The following is a 15,972-nucleotide window of genomic DNA, read 5'->3' as shown; positions in this document are numbered from 1 at the left end:
TATGTTTATTTTATTTTAAGCAATCTAAACTGTGTGTAAGGTATTATAGGGGTAGCTATTATGTTTATTTTATTTTAAGCAATCTAAACTGTGTGTAAGGTATTATAGGGGTAGCTATTATGTTTATTTTATTTTAAGCAATCTAAACTGTGTGTAAGGTATTATAGGGGTAGCTATTATGTTTATTTTATTTTAAGCAATCTAAACTGTGTGTAAGGTATTATAGGGGTAGCTGGTCAAAATGAAACCACCATATCAGTATTGAGCATTTTCTTTTAAGCTAGTAATAGCTTACATACAGAAAATCAAAGCTTTGCATGCACAAAACCTCTAACGCATACTTGTCTAAATTCACAAATTGCAGTGAACTCTACTATATGCTAGATTCCCTAATAAACTTTTTAGTTCGTATGTAATTCTAAGTCGCTCGTTCACTAAAGACTCTCGACTACTGAGACAAGCCTCTCCAGTTCTTGTTTAATCTTATGGAACTAATACTAAAAGCTTTTAAAGTGACTTCATTCAGTGCCACATAAACTAATGAGCTTTTTGTTCTATTTAATTTAAATGGACAGTCTACTCCCGATTTTTATTGTTTAAAAAGATAGATAATCCCTTTATTATCCATTCCCTAGTTTTGTATAACCAACACAGTAATATTAAATGCAAACTGCCCTATTATTTTAGTTCTTTTGACAGTATTGCATTTTAGACAATCAGTGCTGACTCATAAGTAACTCCACAGGAGTGAGCACAATGTTATCCATATGTCACACATGAACTAGGACTGTTTAGCTGTGGAAAACTTTCCAAATGCACTGAGATAAGAGGCGGCCTTCAAGGACTTAAAATACCAAGAGAACAAAGCAAATTTGATGATAAAAGTTAATTGGAAAGTTGTTTAAAATTGCATGCTCTATCGGAATTATGAAAGTTTTATTTTGACTAGACTGTTCCTTTAAGGTTGCAGCACAGATTTAACAAGTAATAAAAATTAAAATACATACATTTCAAAAATGTCACTGATATTTTTATGTCAGTTAATGTTTTTTTGTTCCCTCTCTGGATTTCCCATGCCTATGTATAAACTGGCTGCTATGGCCCCCCCAGCACTTGGGCCCTGGTGCCGCTGCACCAACGGTAGTTCCGCCCCTGCAAGGCCTATCTTTTTATTTAGTATTGAGTGCTGTGTGAAAGAATATTGTAAACTGAAATCGGTTTGTCATTTTGTACCCATACTGTATACTTGTCATATACTACTTTACTAGACAGATTCTTACCAATGACACAAAATGGCTTCCTGGCGAATCGCAGCCGCCCTCTCCACCCTCGATAACGGCAGCAACATCCTGATGACCAGATTCTAACCACGTATTCCATGCCAAACACCACGATCATCACAAATTCCTGATAACCAGAAGAAAGAGAGAAAAATCACTGGGCAAAATCAACTTTAACAATCGCTCTTACCTTTAAGTTGTAACACTTATCTCTCCTAAGGCACCAAACATGTCTGACAAAGGTATATCTAACACACATAGACACATTTGTTTTCTTTTATGACTGGAGATAAAGAGAGGGGAAAAAACAAGAATAGAGCAACAGAGAAACTGGTAGCTTCACAGCAAAACTTATTTAAAAATGCATGTGATATCAGACATTCAGGTTTCTAACGTCATATACAATCTAAGGTTTTACTGCTTGTTCATGCGGAATCCTGCTTCATCTAGGTCAGTAAGGCGCAACTGGGGTATCAAAACACTGCGGTGTCAGAGCACTTAACGGTTGGTAATGGAGAATAGATCCTAATACATGACAGCCTTACATAAGCATACATTTTTAAACTTCATTTTTATTGGTACACTGTAAAATATCTCCCATATATACTTTTTACTTTAAGGCATTGGTTTTCAAACCTGTCCTCCAGCCTCCCTAACAGGCCAGATTGTGAGGATATCTGAACTAGAGTGCAGGTGAAATAATCATCTAGTAAACATGGTTATTTTACCTGCTCTCATCGATGGTAATACTGAAAATTTGGCCTGTTTGAGAGGCATGAGGGCAGGTTTAAAAACCAGGTATTTTTTTACTTTTTTATTATTATTATCTTTGGATTCTTCTTGGAATTTAAATTAAAAAAAAGGTTTCATGTGAATTTCAGAAGAATACCAAGGATGCTTCATGGTAAAAACAAAGGCCTAGATTACGAGTTGTGCGTTAGCCCTAAAAAGCAGCGTTAAGAGGTCCTAACGCTGCTTTTTAACGCCCACTGGTATTACGAGTCTTGCAGGTACAGGCTCACCGCTCAATTTTTTGGCCAGACTCGGAAATACCGCAAATCCACTTACGTAAATTGCGTATCCTATATTTTCAATGGGAGTTGCATAGCGCCGGTATTATGAGTCTGCCAAAAAGTGAGCGTTAGAGCCTCTCCTGTCAAGCCTGGTACCGCATTTCAAAGTCAGTAGTTAAGAGTTTTACATTACAACGCCGTAGCATAAAACTCTTAACTAAAGTACTAAAAAGTACACTAACACCCATAAACTACCTATTAACCCCTAAACCGAGGGCCCCCACATCGCAAACACTATTTAAATATTATTAACCCCTAATCTGCCGGCCCTAACATCGCCGCCACCTACCTACATTTATTAACCCCTAAACCTAAGTCTAACCCTAACACCCCCTAACTTAAATATAATTTAAATAAATCTAAATAAAATTACTACAATTAACTAAATAATTCCTATTTAAAACTAAATATCTATAAAATAAACAGTAAGCTAGCTACAATATAACTAATAGTTACATTGTAGCTATCTTAGGGTTTATTTTTATTTTACAGGCAACTTTGTATTTATTTTAACTAGGTAGAATAGTTATTAACTATTTAATAACTACCTAGTTAAAATAAAGGCAAATTTACCTGTAAAATAAAACTTAACCTAAGTTACAATTACACCTAGCACTACACTACAATTAAATTAATTACCTAAATTAAATACAACTAATTACAATTAAATAAAATTATCTAAAGTACAAAAAAAACCACTAAATTACAGAAAATAATAAAGAAATTACAAGATTTTTAAACTAATTACACCTAATCTAATCCACCTAACAAAATAAAAAAGCCCCCCCAAAATAAAAAAAATCCCTACCCTACACTAAATTACAAATAGCCCTTAAAAGGCCCTTTTGCGGGGCATTGCCCCAAAGTAATCAGCTCTTTTACCTGAAAGAAAAAATACAATCCACCCCCCAACATTAAAAACCACCACCCACACAACCAACCCTACTCTAAAACCCACCCAATACCCCCTTAAAAAAACCTAACACTAACAAAAACCTAACACTAACCCCTTGAAGATCACCTTACCGGGAGACGTCTTTACCCAACCGGGCAGAAGCGGTCCTCCTTTAGAATAGGGATAATTTACTTAAGTGTAGTAATTCTATTTAGATTTATTTTAATTATATTTAAGTTAGGGGGTGTTAGGGTTAGACTTAGGTTTACGGGTTAATAACTTTATTATAGTGGCGGCGACGTTGGGGGCGGCAGATTAGGGGTTAATAAATGTAGGTAGGTTGCGGCGACATTGGGGGCGGCAGATTAGGGGTTAATAAATATAATGTAGGTGTCGGCGATGTTGGGGGCGGCAGATTAGGGGTTCATAAGTATAATGTAGGTGGTGGCAGTGTCCGGAGCGGCAGATTAGGGGTTAATAATATAATGCAGGTTTCGGCGATGTCGGGGGCGGCAGATTAGGGGTTAATAAGTGTAAGATTAGGGGTGTTTAGACTCGGGTTCATGTTAGGGTGTTAGGTGTAGACATAAATGTATTTTCTCCATAGGAATCAATGGGGCTGCGTTAGGAGCTTTACGCTGCTTTTTTGCAGGTGTTAGAGCAAATTTTTGCTCTACGCTCACTTTTTTGCGGCTAACGCCGGGTTTGTAAAAACCCGTAATACCAGCACTATCTGTAAGTGAGCGGTGAGCATAAACTGCTTGTTAGCACCGCACAGCCTCTAACGCAAAACTCGTAATCTAGGCGAAAGTTAGGGAATCGCCATTGTAGCCTAGTATTAATGAATGATATTATTCAAATACAGATCACTTTTAAAAGATTTCTCTATTATACAGGCTAGTCAGTTACAACGACTGAGCTGCTAAATACCCAAAAAGAGAAATGCATGAAGCAAGGCTAGTTAGGGGAACGTAAGGACTAGAGCTTAGAAATAAAGTTACTATCCTTTTCTGTAATAATACCAATTTGAATAAAGAAATAAATAATTAATAATACAAATATTTCCTACGATCACCTTATCTATGCTCAACTGTTGTTCTATGTTTTTATGTTGCAGAAGCACTTCTTCACAGAAAGGGGGATTGATTTATGGAATGAACTTCCATTAGAAGTGGTAATGACAAACACTATGGTGGACTTAGCTGGGGTAAGCAAGACGTTATCCTACAAACTACACAGGGACGGAACTACAGGGGGTGCAGAGGTCGCAATCGCAACTGGGGCCCAGCTTAAAATAAAAAAAAATTCTCAATAAAAAAGTTGACCTGCCACTGCCTGCAATGATATCATGTGAGTGTGGCATGATGCTTCAATAGTGTCTCTGACTATACAGTACCACTATATACAGAATGGGGGGGGGGGGGCTGGACCATGTCACAGACTACTATGGTCACTTTATAAAGTACTGGGGCGGGTAGGGTCAGGCCAGCCATCTCACCAGCAGATTACAGACTGTATCACTAACTCACTATATACAGTACTGGTGGGTTAAACAGTGTCACTATATACAGTAATAGGGGGTCAGACCATCTCACAGACTGTGGGCACAGGGTACCTCCTTCTGCAGACATATAATCTGATTCACATTTTTTTTTCTGTGTTAAACGTAATAAAAAAAAAAAAGAAGATATCTATCAAATTCACCATTCTTTTTGGGGTGGGTAGGGAGTGTGGGGGGGCCCTTTTTAGATTATTGCACTTGGACCCTGTGGTTTTTAGTTACGCCTCTGAAACTACATAAGCTTAAACTTTTAGGAAATTGTAGGCAGCCTATAGTTTTTATATGCCATTAAAATCTATGTTTCTGTGTTCATAAAATTCACTGAGAAACTGCATCAAAATGTATCATTTATTTTCCTGATGGAAGGGAAGGGCATGGACAAATGAAGACTGTTATACCCGCTCCATGAGAGCTACTAGCTGTACCATTCCCTTCCTTCCTTCACTAAGAAATTGCTGCACATATCACCTGACTGTTAAAGTTTCTGTATTAATTACCCACTAAATGTATTATACCCTGATTACTATAAAGTATTTCAGCTAATGTTATGCTGATATGCTGAATGTTGATTCTTAATTAGACTACCAGGGGTTAATATGTGCGCTATTTAGGACAGAATGGGGAGGTACTACCTTATCCCTGACTAATTGCCTTACGGCATGAAACGCGTAGAATGTTTTTTGTGAGCCTGCATGGCTTTGTGTGTCTCTAGGTAAATCTACAATAAAGTTCTATACTGTTTTCCTCATACGTGGATTCTTTCTTTGATTGTTTTAGGAAGAAAAAGCAAGCTGAGAAGGGGCAGCCAGAGACTGTATTAAAATGTAAGTTTTTGGTTTAGAGAATAGGGTGACATTACACCTGAGGAACCTAAATTTTATTTTATGAAGGGCCATTAAGTTACAATACATGGTGCAAATGTGCATACATTTTATTTTAAGTACTAGTACAGGCCACACAAAAATCATGGCAGGACAGATGCATTCTGCAGTATGTCGTTTGGGCAGCACTGCATAAACGTCTATTAAAAATGTACTTGCAGCTTTGCTAAACAGATTTCCAATTAAAGCACAATACATACAATCTGTTCACATCTGCTACAAGAAAAGACAAGTCCAGTTAAACTAGACAAAATGCCAGTCATGTAACTAAATACCCATCTCCCATTATGGTCTAATTGTCATATACACGTTTTAGAAAATTCCAAAATGATCCAAATTCCTGTTTTTATAATATTGAATTCTCAATATAATATCTTCTAAAACAGGGGTCGCCAACCTTTCGGACCTCAGGGACCACTAAACTCACAATTTTGAATCCCGTGGACCACTAACATGAATTTTTTTAAAAAGGTACAAACCTTTCACAATTACTGGAATTCAGGTGGAATGACTTTGTGCGCGGGAAAATTATTAGAATGAAAAATATTTAATAAAAAAAAAAAGTAGAAGGAAGGAAGACAAGCAGTAATGTAAGTCCATCTGAAGGAATTAGGAAAACTACTACAAAGAGACAGGTAAAGGGGAGAAAATAAATTAAATATAAGAGAGAAATAGTTTTTTTAAGATTTTCTTTTTTTATATACTTTAATTCCATTATTTCAAGCCAAGACAATACCAACCTCTGCTGGCTTTAGAATGGAAGCATCTTCCTCTGAGCAGCGCGCTGGACAGGAGGAGTTAAAAATACAATCTAGCTACGCAAGTTACGCAGTACTATGCAACGTGCGTAAAGAGATTATAATTTAACTCCTTCATCGGTTTTCACTGATGTCCAGCCAGGCACTGTAGGGAGTTGTGGTGCAACGGGGGTGACACCATCAAGGATATTCCTGCTTGGTGTCAAGGACCACCAACATCTTCTCATGGACCACTGGTTGGCGACCGCTGTTCTAAAACATATTTCTGCTAGCAAATATCTCCTCAATGTATATATATAGGGAAATGTCTCAACATGAATATCCATATCCCTCGGAATCTAACAGATATGTATGTAGCACACATTTTAAATGATCAGAAGGTTTTAGTATTGTTTTTTGAAACAGTATAAACAAATAAAGATATGTAAAAAACATAAATTATGCTTACCAGATCATTTCATTTCCTTCTGTATAAGGAGAGTCTATGGCATCATTCCTTACTGTTGGGAAATTCTGAACCTGGCCACCAGCAGGAAGCAGATACACCACAGCCAAAGGCTTAAATACCTCTCCCACTTCCCCCATCCCCCAGTCATTCTGCCGAGGGAACAAGGAACAGTAGGAGAAATATCAGGGTATAAATGGTGCCAGAAGAAAAATATAATTTAGAGGGCCGCCCATTGGAGTACACAGGCGGACTCTAATCTGAGGGCACCACAGCCTGCAAAACCTTTCTCCCGAAAGCTGCTTCAGCCGAAGCAAAAACATCAAATTTGTTACATTTTGAAAAAGTATGTAAGGAGGACCAGGTAGCCGCCCTACAAATCTGCTCCATAGAGGCCTAATTTTTGAAGGCCCAAGAAAACGCCACAGCTCTAGTTGAATGAGCCGTAATCCCTTGAGGAGGCTTATGTCCCGAAGTTTCATATGCTAAGTGGATGATGCTCCACAACCAAAATGATAGGGAAGTGGAAGAAGCCTTGTGCACATACTATTTATTGAAAAGAAGAGTATAGACACCCCTCTGTATAGACACTTCACAATGAAACACGGTGGTAACTTAAAAGATTTTAGAGATTCAGAAAGTCAACAAGAACTGGAGAGGAGGCAACTATGAACAAAGACTGCTCTTTAATGAATCAAAATGGATATTTACAGTAGACTGTCTTTACCCAAAAGGACTTAATAATAAAGAGGATTTATCACATCTTATGAATCTAAAGAAGCATTAAGTCGGACTGAGAAGAGATACAAATGTATTTTACTTAAAACTCTAAAGTTCCAATAGGCTATATCAAGGAAGACTCATACTAATACTATACCATGACCACATTTATGCCCAAAATAGTCCTCATAATAGCTAGGTATGAAGTTCTAGTAAAGGAGTTGTAGGATTAAAATATCCAGAGGATTTTAATACCATTAGGTGACATAACTGCTATTTCTCTTTAAAGTTCATCATACATATTCTTTAGTATATTTTAGTATATATTTTAGCAGATATTAATCCTCCAAGTGGCAGTTTTAGGTAATTTTATCATTTTTGAGTATAAATAATCAATCTGATGCATTCGTATTAAATATGACTCCCGTTGGTGCTTTTATCGTTACCCCAGGTTTGACTCATAGCTTCCATAAATGCTTTAACATCTCTTTACAGGCAAATAATGGTGACTTACTTACGCTTCTCTATACTAGACTTGCTCAATGAGGATTAACATTCATTCCACAATTAGAGATTTACCCATCCTGCAGTAGTAACCAAGCAATAATGGTCTAAACCTTAGTGAGGAAGTTATGCAAGTTTCTCCTGCTAGTTAATACTATGGCCACTTGCGACAAGGTATTTTGGCATCTGGAAAATAACAAATTCACTTAATTATCTTACTCAGAAAAAGTTTGATGTTATGACCACCTAATATCTAACTTAGTCAAACGGTTGACCCAAAGCACCCTGAGAGTCTTCAGATGCCTTTTCCCTATAAGTGTAGTGTATCTTTGTGATCTAGATGCTTACCCTTATTATTTAGAATTTAACTCCAGATTATAAATAACAATTTACCAGCTTCCTCTCTATTTACTATTAAACCATCAGATGCTAACTAACCTCTATTATCAATGGTCCAAAAGTGAGTGTGTGCACCAGTTGAGGCCCTCCCTAGTATCATATCCTCTGATTTGGATACAAGAGTTACCCAGCATAGCTTGGGATGTATTCTAATTCTAACTCTATAAAATGAGATTTCATAACTCCATGTTCATTTACACCACTAAGGGTGAATAGTTCTACTGTTATATTACTTATTACCGTATGTGTTAACCTATTCACAGAAAAAGCTAATGATTTTATAAATGTACTTATATCCATTGTTTTTATAACTACAAAGCTGTTATTTAGTAACCTGTTCCTCAAGTTTGCTTGCTTGTAATTTATGCATCTGTCGTTGGTGCAAATGGTCATTTGTTATCTTTTGTCAATGTAAAAAAATCTCAATAAAAGATTACAAATTTAAAAAAAATAAAAAAATAAAAAATATATGACTCCCGTTGAGACCTTAAAATGTATTAGGCATTTGACGCGTAGATGACAAATGGTGCAGATTAGAGGGGAGACGCCAGGGGTCAACATTATACACTAGACCTACTATAAGATACGTTACCCTGAGAGCTGGACACATTTGTCTAAGTCCGGCAGTCCACCATATTGATACACTCTATGCACTTATAGAATCTGGAAAGCCAGTCATATATTCAATATCTGAGACCAATTTATTAAATTGACTCCTAACTGATCCAGTTCCCTATCCCTTCTTTCAATCCAATACCACCTTCCTGCTATGAGTAATTACATAATCAGTACACACCCACATATGTGGTCTATGTTTGAAATTAATGTTTCTGTTTGTTAGTTCATGGATCCATGATTTTATCATATTTTATATGTTAGTTTTATATCACTTGGATATTGCGCTATATGAATAAATATAGTCAACACTGTTATCACTTGAGTCACCTTAGCCTTTGACTTAGGCGCTCACTTCACCCCTTTTGACCAGAATAGACAACAAACAATGCCGAAGTCTGTCTAAAATATTTTGTAGCCTGAAGATAGAATTTCATAGCCCGAACCACAACCGCAAATGATGAAGTAATCGCTCCTTCGAAGAAGAAGGATTAGGACACAAAGAAGGAACCACGATCTACTGATTGATGTTGCGATCAGACACAACCTTAGGGAAAAAACCCAACCCAGTTGCAAAGAACAGCCTTATCAGCGAGAAAAACTAGGTAAGGAGGCTCACATTGCAAGGCCACCATCTCAGAGAGTAGGTTCTCCACACCTTGTAATAGATGCGACGAGGAACCGGTTTACAAGCTTGAATGAGAGTATCAATAACTCTCTCAGAAAAACTTATCTTGGCTAGGACTAAGCGTTCAATCTCAATGCAGTCAGCCTCAGAGAATCTAGATTTTGATGAACAAAAGGACTTTGTTCCAGCAGATCCCTGCAAAAAGATAACTTCCATGGAGGAGATGATGACATCCCCACCAGATCCGCGAACCACATTCTTTTTCAGCCACAATGGAGCAATCAGTATCACTGATGCCCGCTCCTGCTTGATGCGGGCCACAACACGAGGAAGGATTGGTAACGGTGGGAAAAGGTAAATTAGACTGAACCTCCAAGGCCCTGGACCTTGACCCATATCTGGGTAGCTTGGTATTGAGATGGACACCATGAGATCTATCTCTGGCGTCCCCCACCTGTTGCATATCTCCGCAAACACTTTGGGATGGAAAGGCCATTCCCCCAGATAAAAGGATTGTCTGCTGAGAAAATTCGCTTCCCAGTTGTCCACACCCAGAATGTGGATCGCTGACAGCAAACAGCTGTGGGCCTCCGCCCACTCCAGAATCTGAGATACTTCCCTCATTGCTAGGGAGCTTCTCGTTCCACCCTGATGGTTGATGTAAGCCACCAAGTTTATATTGTCTGATTGGAATCTGATAAACTGGGACGAACCCAGAAGGAGCCAAGCCTTCAGAGCATTGAAGATTGCCCGGAGTTCCAGAATGTTGATGGGGAGTCCACAGGCCCTGTGCCTTCTTGGCACCCCAAACAGCTCCCTATCCTGATAGACTTGCTTCCGTAGTCACAATCTCCCAGGATGGTTTTAAGAAGGATGTCCCTCGGGACAGATGATCTGGACAGAGCCACCAAGAAAGAGATTCTCTCGACCGGTTGTCCAGAGAAATCTGTTGAGACATATCCGAATGATCGCCGTTCCACTGCCTCAGCATGCACAGTTGCAACGGGAATGATGCTGGACACCATGAGACCAATCACCTCCATACACTGAGTCACAGAGGGCCTTAAGGAGGTCCTCAGGGCAAGACATGCCAAAGCTATCTTGTAACGTCTGTGGTCTGTTAGAAATATCCTCATGGATATGGAGTCTATTATAGTACCCAGGAATTTCACCCTGGTGCTTGGTATAAGAAAACTCTTTTCTAAGTTTATCCTCCATCTATGAGAACGAAGAAGATAGAGGAGAGATTCCGAATGGTCTTCCGCCAAAATAAGAGATGGTGCTTGTACCAGAATATTGGCCAAGTAGGGAGCTACTGCTATACCCCGGGTTCTGGCAACGGCTAGAAGAGCCCCTAGAACCTTCGTAAAAATTCTTAGAGCAGTAGCTAGACCAAACGGAAGTGCAATGAACTGGAAGTGCTGGTCCAGTAACGCAAACCTTAGGAACTGGAAGGGGTCCTTGTGAATTGGAGCGTGACGGTAAGCATCCTTCAGATCTATAGTCGTCATGAATTGTCCTTCCGGAACTTATCGTCTCCATCTTGAATGCACTTTAGGTCCAGAATCGGGCGGATGTTCCCTCCTTCTTTGGGACCACGAAAAGGTTTGAATAGTATTCCAGACAGAGGAGTGAAATCCAATAGCTTACATGATGACCCTGGGGCAGGAGAGCTATGTTTAACCTTTTGCTTGCGTTTAGCAGGGCGAGGTAAAGCACTGAGGGTCGCAGACACCGCCATTTGTAACTGTGCAGTAAAATCTGGCGGCAAAAGGCCCCCTCCAGGTAGAGGATTAAGCGTGCTACGGGAAGCTGCGTGTGTAGAAGAAGATGAATGTAGGGTATTTACCTCACGGGATGGCGAGTCCTCAGATAGCTCACTGTGGTACTAAAATGGTTAACCTTCTTTGACCGAACAATGCTGTCAAGGTATGTGGAATATAACTGAGAGAGCGGCATACCAAAGCCTCCTCACAATATAAACAGGTATTACTATTTGAAATAGAGGGAATACCCTCTAATATATCAGAATCCTCCATAGCTTAAGCTAATAACAGCAGGACACAGAAAATAAACAATCTTTATTTCTCAAAAACGGCACCTTTATACTCCTAATGGCTGGGGCATTCACCACCTCCTAGAGCCAGACAATACAGAGAAATAGCGTCTTCTCCGACAGCCAGCTCGGTCATGAATGAGGAAATGAAAGCGAGACCACTCCCGGTCACATGGTGTGCAAGGCAGGACCGCCCCTGCTATGAGAAAAAGCGTACCAAGCTATAAGCTGTGCAGCACTCAAATCGAAAGTAAAAACCTGTGCGTTCAAGCCACATAACAAACAGCCTATGAGCCCAATGAAATCTCACACATAAAGCAGCATAAAATCAAAGCATCACATTTGATTAATCCTCACTGTTCAATAGTCCCTCTCAGGAGATATTAACCCATGATTCTATTAAGATAAAAGGAGCCACACTGTGACCCTGTCTTCTAGCATTTTCAACACATGTAAAAAATTGAAACAATCTTACCAGAATCCATGCTGTGGAACAGAAACACAGCCTCTCAAGTGTGACAGTCTTGTAGCATCGCTCCTGACATGGACTTCAATGAGAAAACAAGTAGGCAGTGAAACTTGTCAACACTGATTGCTTAGGAGCTGTTAGCAGGCAGTCTGGATGGGTTGTAGAAAGACTCTCCCTGCATCTCCAGACTAACTTTCGTCAATGCTCTCACTGAGAGGCTGACAAGACTACTTAAAACTCCAGTCCCATATCGAAGGGCAGATACCCTCCCTAAGGAACTACTCCAAAATCTTCTGACCCCCAAGGAAGAACATACCTTCTTGAACTCCAGTCCGGTACAGGGTAACAGTACATTGCAGAAAAGGTAAGTCAGGGCTTAACAAATTTATTCTAGGAGCCAACCAAAATACTTAGGAGCCAGATTTTCTTTGTTCTTTAATGTGTGTGTGTGTGTGTGTGTGTGTGTGTGTGTGTGTTTGTATATGTGTGTCTATGTTTTACAATATGTGTATATGTATGTATGTATGTATATATGTGTATATGTATGTGTGTATATATGTATGTATGTATGTATGTTATATGTGTATATGTATGTGTGTATATATGTATCTGTGTGTGTGTGTGTATCTCTGTGTGTGTATGTATGTATGTTATATGTATGTGTGTATATATGTATCTGTGTGTGTGTATCTCTGTGTGTGTATGTATGTATGTTATATGTGTATATGTATGTGTGTATATATGTATCTGTGTGTGTGTATCTCTGTGTGTGTATGTATGTTATATGTGTATCTGTATGTGTCTATATATGTATCTGTGTGTGTGTGTGTGTATGTATCTCTGTCTCTGTGTGTGTGCATGTTATGTATATATGTGCATATGTATGCATGTGTATATGTGTATATGTATGTGTGTATATATGTTCAGTATTTCCCAACAGTAAGGAATGATGCTGTGGACTCCCCTTATATTAAGAAGGAAACACATGCACACACCCATGTATAAATGAGCTCTGTCAAAAAAAAATTGGCTCTACGTTATGTTAACTACTATTTCTATCACATGTGGTCAAAAGAAATGACTGCATGCTGAACAATCCATTGCACATGCAGAGGTTTGTGGGAGTTTTCTGTATGGTAGCCTGGAGGGGATACCTGAAGCGGTTTCCTAAAGAATGTATATAAATAAATATGAGTGGAAGTCAGACTACACACGACACACATGTAGGGTACTGCATATAAACCCATAGACACTACACATACATTTTGTACAGTAAATAAATTCAGTGGCAAAAAACATACATTAAAGGGTCCTAATAGCTAAAAATGACATGCTCTAATCCGCTGGAGCATATCATTTTATGACTATAAACCCTGATCTACTGTGTGTTTAACCCCTGCAAAGGGGTTAAGCACACAGCAGAAGTGCTGCTTATATATATATATTTATTAGTAGTAAAGAATGGGGATGCACTCACCAGGATTTCCAAAGTTACCTTAATTAAAGGTAACTTTGGAAATCCTGGCGAGTGCATCCCCATTCTTTACTTCTATCAATACTATGGAAGCACCCTGGGTGGATGAAATCTCTCTCTCTCTCTCTCTCTCTCTCTCTCTCTCTCTCTCTCTCTCTCTCTCTATATATATATATATATATATAAAATGTTATCCCCCCCAACTGAAATGCTACACTTTGATTTATGTGTGTGCTCATCTCGTTTTTTGTAACCTGTTAATGTAACCATATGGCACTGCGCCATATGGCTAGCAGAGCTATTCGCTAAGAGGTGGAAACATCACCTCATTGATAAAAAGATTTATGCTGTAGCCAGCCAGAGCTGCATAGTTTAGCAAGGAGGCCAAGGCAAAGAAAAGCTACTTTTAACATATCTTTTTTTTAAACTTATGACTGAAGGTCCCATTAATTGTTAGTGCTGGTAAATCCTAGCGTTTTTGAAACTCTTGGATTTACTATCACTTTATAAAGACCACTAAATGCAGAAAAATAATAATAACTGACAATATAAAGTCAATGCAATACTTTGACTTTGAAATGAGCAGTAGCATATTTTCTGGCAAATTTCAAAGTTAATTCAGTTTTCCTTCCCCCTGTAAATATATTAATATACTGTGCGCTTTTGCAAATGTTGAGTAGGAGCCTCAGAAAGTGTGAATATAAAAAGAATGTGCACGTTTTGATTATGGAAGTATATTGGAAAGTTCTTTTAAATTGAATGCTTTATCTACATCATGAAACTTCGTTTGACTTTAGTGGCCCTTTAAAGTTCACATTTATTAAAATTGTATTTTAAGTCAGTTTAAAAGCAATTATATCTCTGCAAAAAAAGAAGTCAATTCTACTCCCTATTATTTTTCACCCTTGGCAGCTTCAGATGACTTAGGAATGCATCAAACAAGGTCTACATTCTATAAAAAAGGAAGCTACCGCTTCCTGTACCTGCATTTTTTTTCTGTCAGGATAAGGAATCAGAATGAGCGTTTAAAGGAGATTCTCAAATGACACTGATCCACCTTTCAATCTCATTGATTTACAACTGCTAGGAAGGTCCTGTTTCCTAAACCTCAGCAAAGAATCTTCTGCTATCTCCAGCACCTTTCCACAAACAATATCAACAGCATTTAATCAAAGGCGAAACACAAGGACTTCTTAATTTAGACCGCCTCTAGATCAAGGACACCTGACGTCAGCCTTCTATAAAAATGTGCTGGGGGAGGTAGGGGTGAGAGCTTTACAGGTTAAAATGAAGCAGGCGTGTTGTTGTAGTCAGTAGAAACATCTGATTCAACAATCAGAGGCTATTAAACAATATGCGCGTGGTTAAATTGGGATCCTAGAATTTAGATATTTAGATTCAGATGTTGTTTTGCCAAAGTTTTCTAAGTAACTATGGTAGTTTCCGAGAAAATGTGTCTGGCATGGGTAGAAATTTAATTTAATGTAATATCTGTTAACAGATGTCACTTGATTTATAAATATAGAAATTAAAGTATAAAATCTAATTTCAGCTCTTCCAGACAGTACAGAAATGTCAGATATAGCAGAACAAGTGATTATCCAATATTATTTTTTATTTAAAAACCTACAAATAAATACAAATAATTGATCTGAGAAAAAAAGAGCGTTATTTGCACACGTTTTATGGAGACAATAACAGGAGAGCTTAGGCCGCAGATAGGCACATTCTCTATCAAGTTCACTAAAAGTCAAATTAGAGAAATAACATGATCTTTTTTCCTAAGAGTAATTTTCTCATACCTGTTTAAATAACTGTTCTTGCATTTATTAGTATAGCTTTTTTCCCCATAAGGTTATTTAAGGATAGGAAAAGGCAGCATGCCCTGCCCTACTTTGTCTAAAGTATTTTATCAGAACATAGAAAACTGTAAGAAATAGCGTGAAAGAAAACCGTACTGTGTATTAAATTACTGCTTGTTCAGATTTACTCATACTACACTCAAACACAAAACAAGATACATTCTCTGAAAGAACTGGTAGGTTCTTCTCTTATTTTAATATTAACTTTTTAAACTTATTTCTGACTTACATTATTTAGGAAAATTGACTTTATTAAAGACACATTAAAGTCAAAACTGAAATGCGCAGTCACATTTGTGCGTAAATAGGTTTTGTCACTATATTTGGATGAGGTGAGAATGCTGTGCAATAA

At 38.1% G+C, this 15,972-nt stretch overlaps 1 protein-coding gene across 1 annotated transcript in view; it reads right to left on the bottom strand.

The window, feature by feature from the left end:
• Positions 1-15,972, bottom strand: part of KCNQ4 (potassium voltage-gated channel subfamily Q member 4) — a 518,522-nt gene that overhangs the window by 175,371 nt on the left and 327,179 nt on the right. The window contains exon 3 of the mRNA XM_053707227.1: positions 1,281-1,407. Within this exon, the coding sequence (XP_053563202.1) occupies positions 1,281-1,407 (127 nt within the window). The remainder of the gene's footprint in view (positions 1-1,280; positions 1,408-15,972) is intronic.

Source organism: Bombina bombina, chromosome 3 (genome assembly GCF_027579735.1).
Source record: "Bombina bombina isolate aBomBom1 chromosome 3, aBomBom1.pri, whole genome shotgun sequence".
Lineage (NCBI taxonomy): Eukaryota > Metazoa > Chordata > Amphibia > Anura > Bombinatoridae > Bombina > Bombina bombina.
This window is presented reverse-complemented; position numbering and strand designations above follow the sequence as displayed.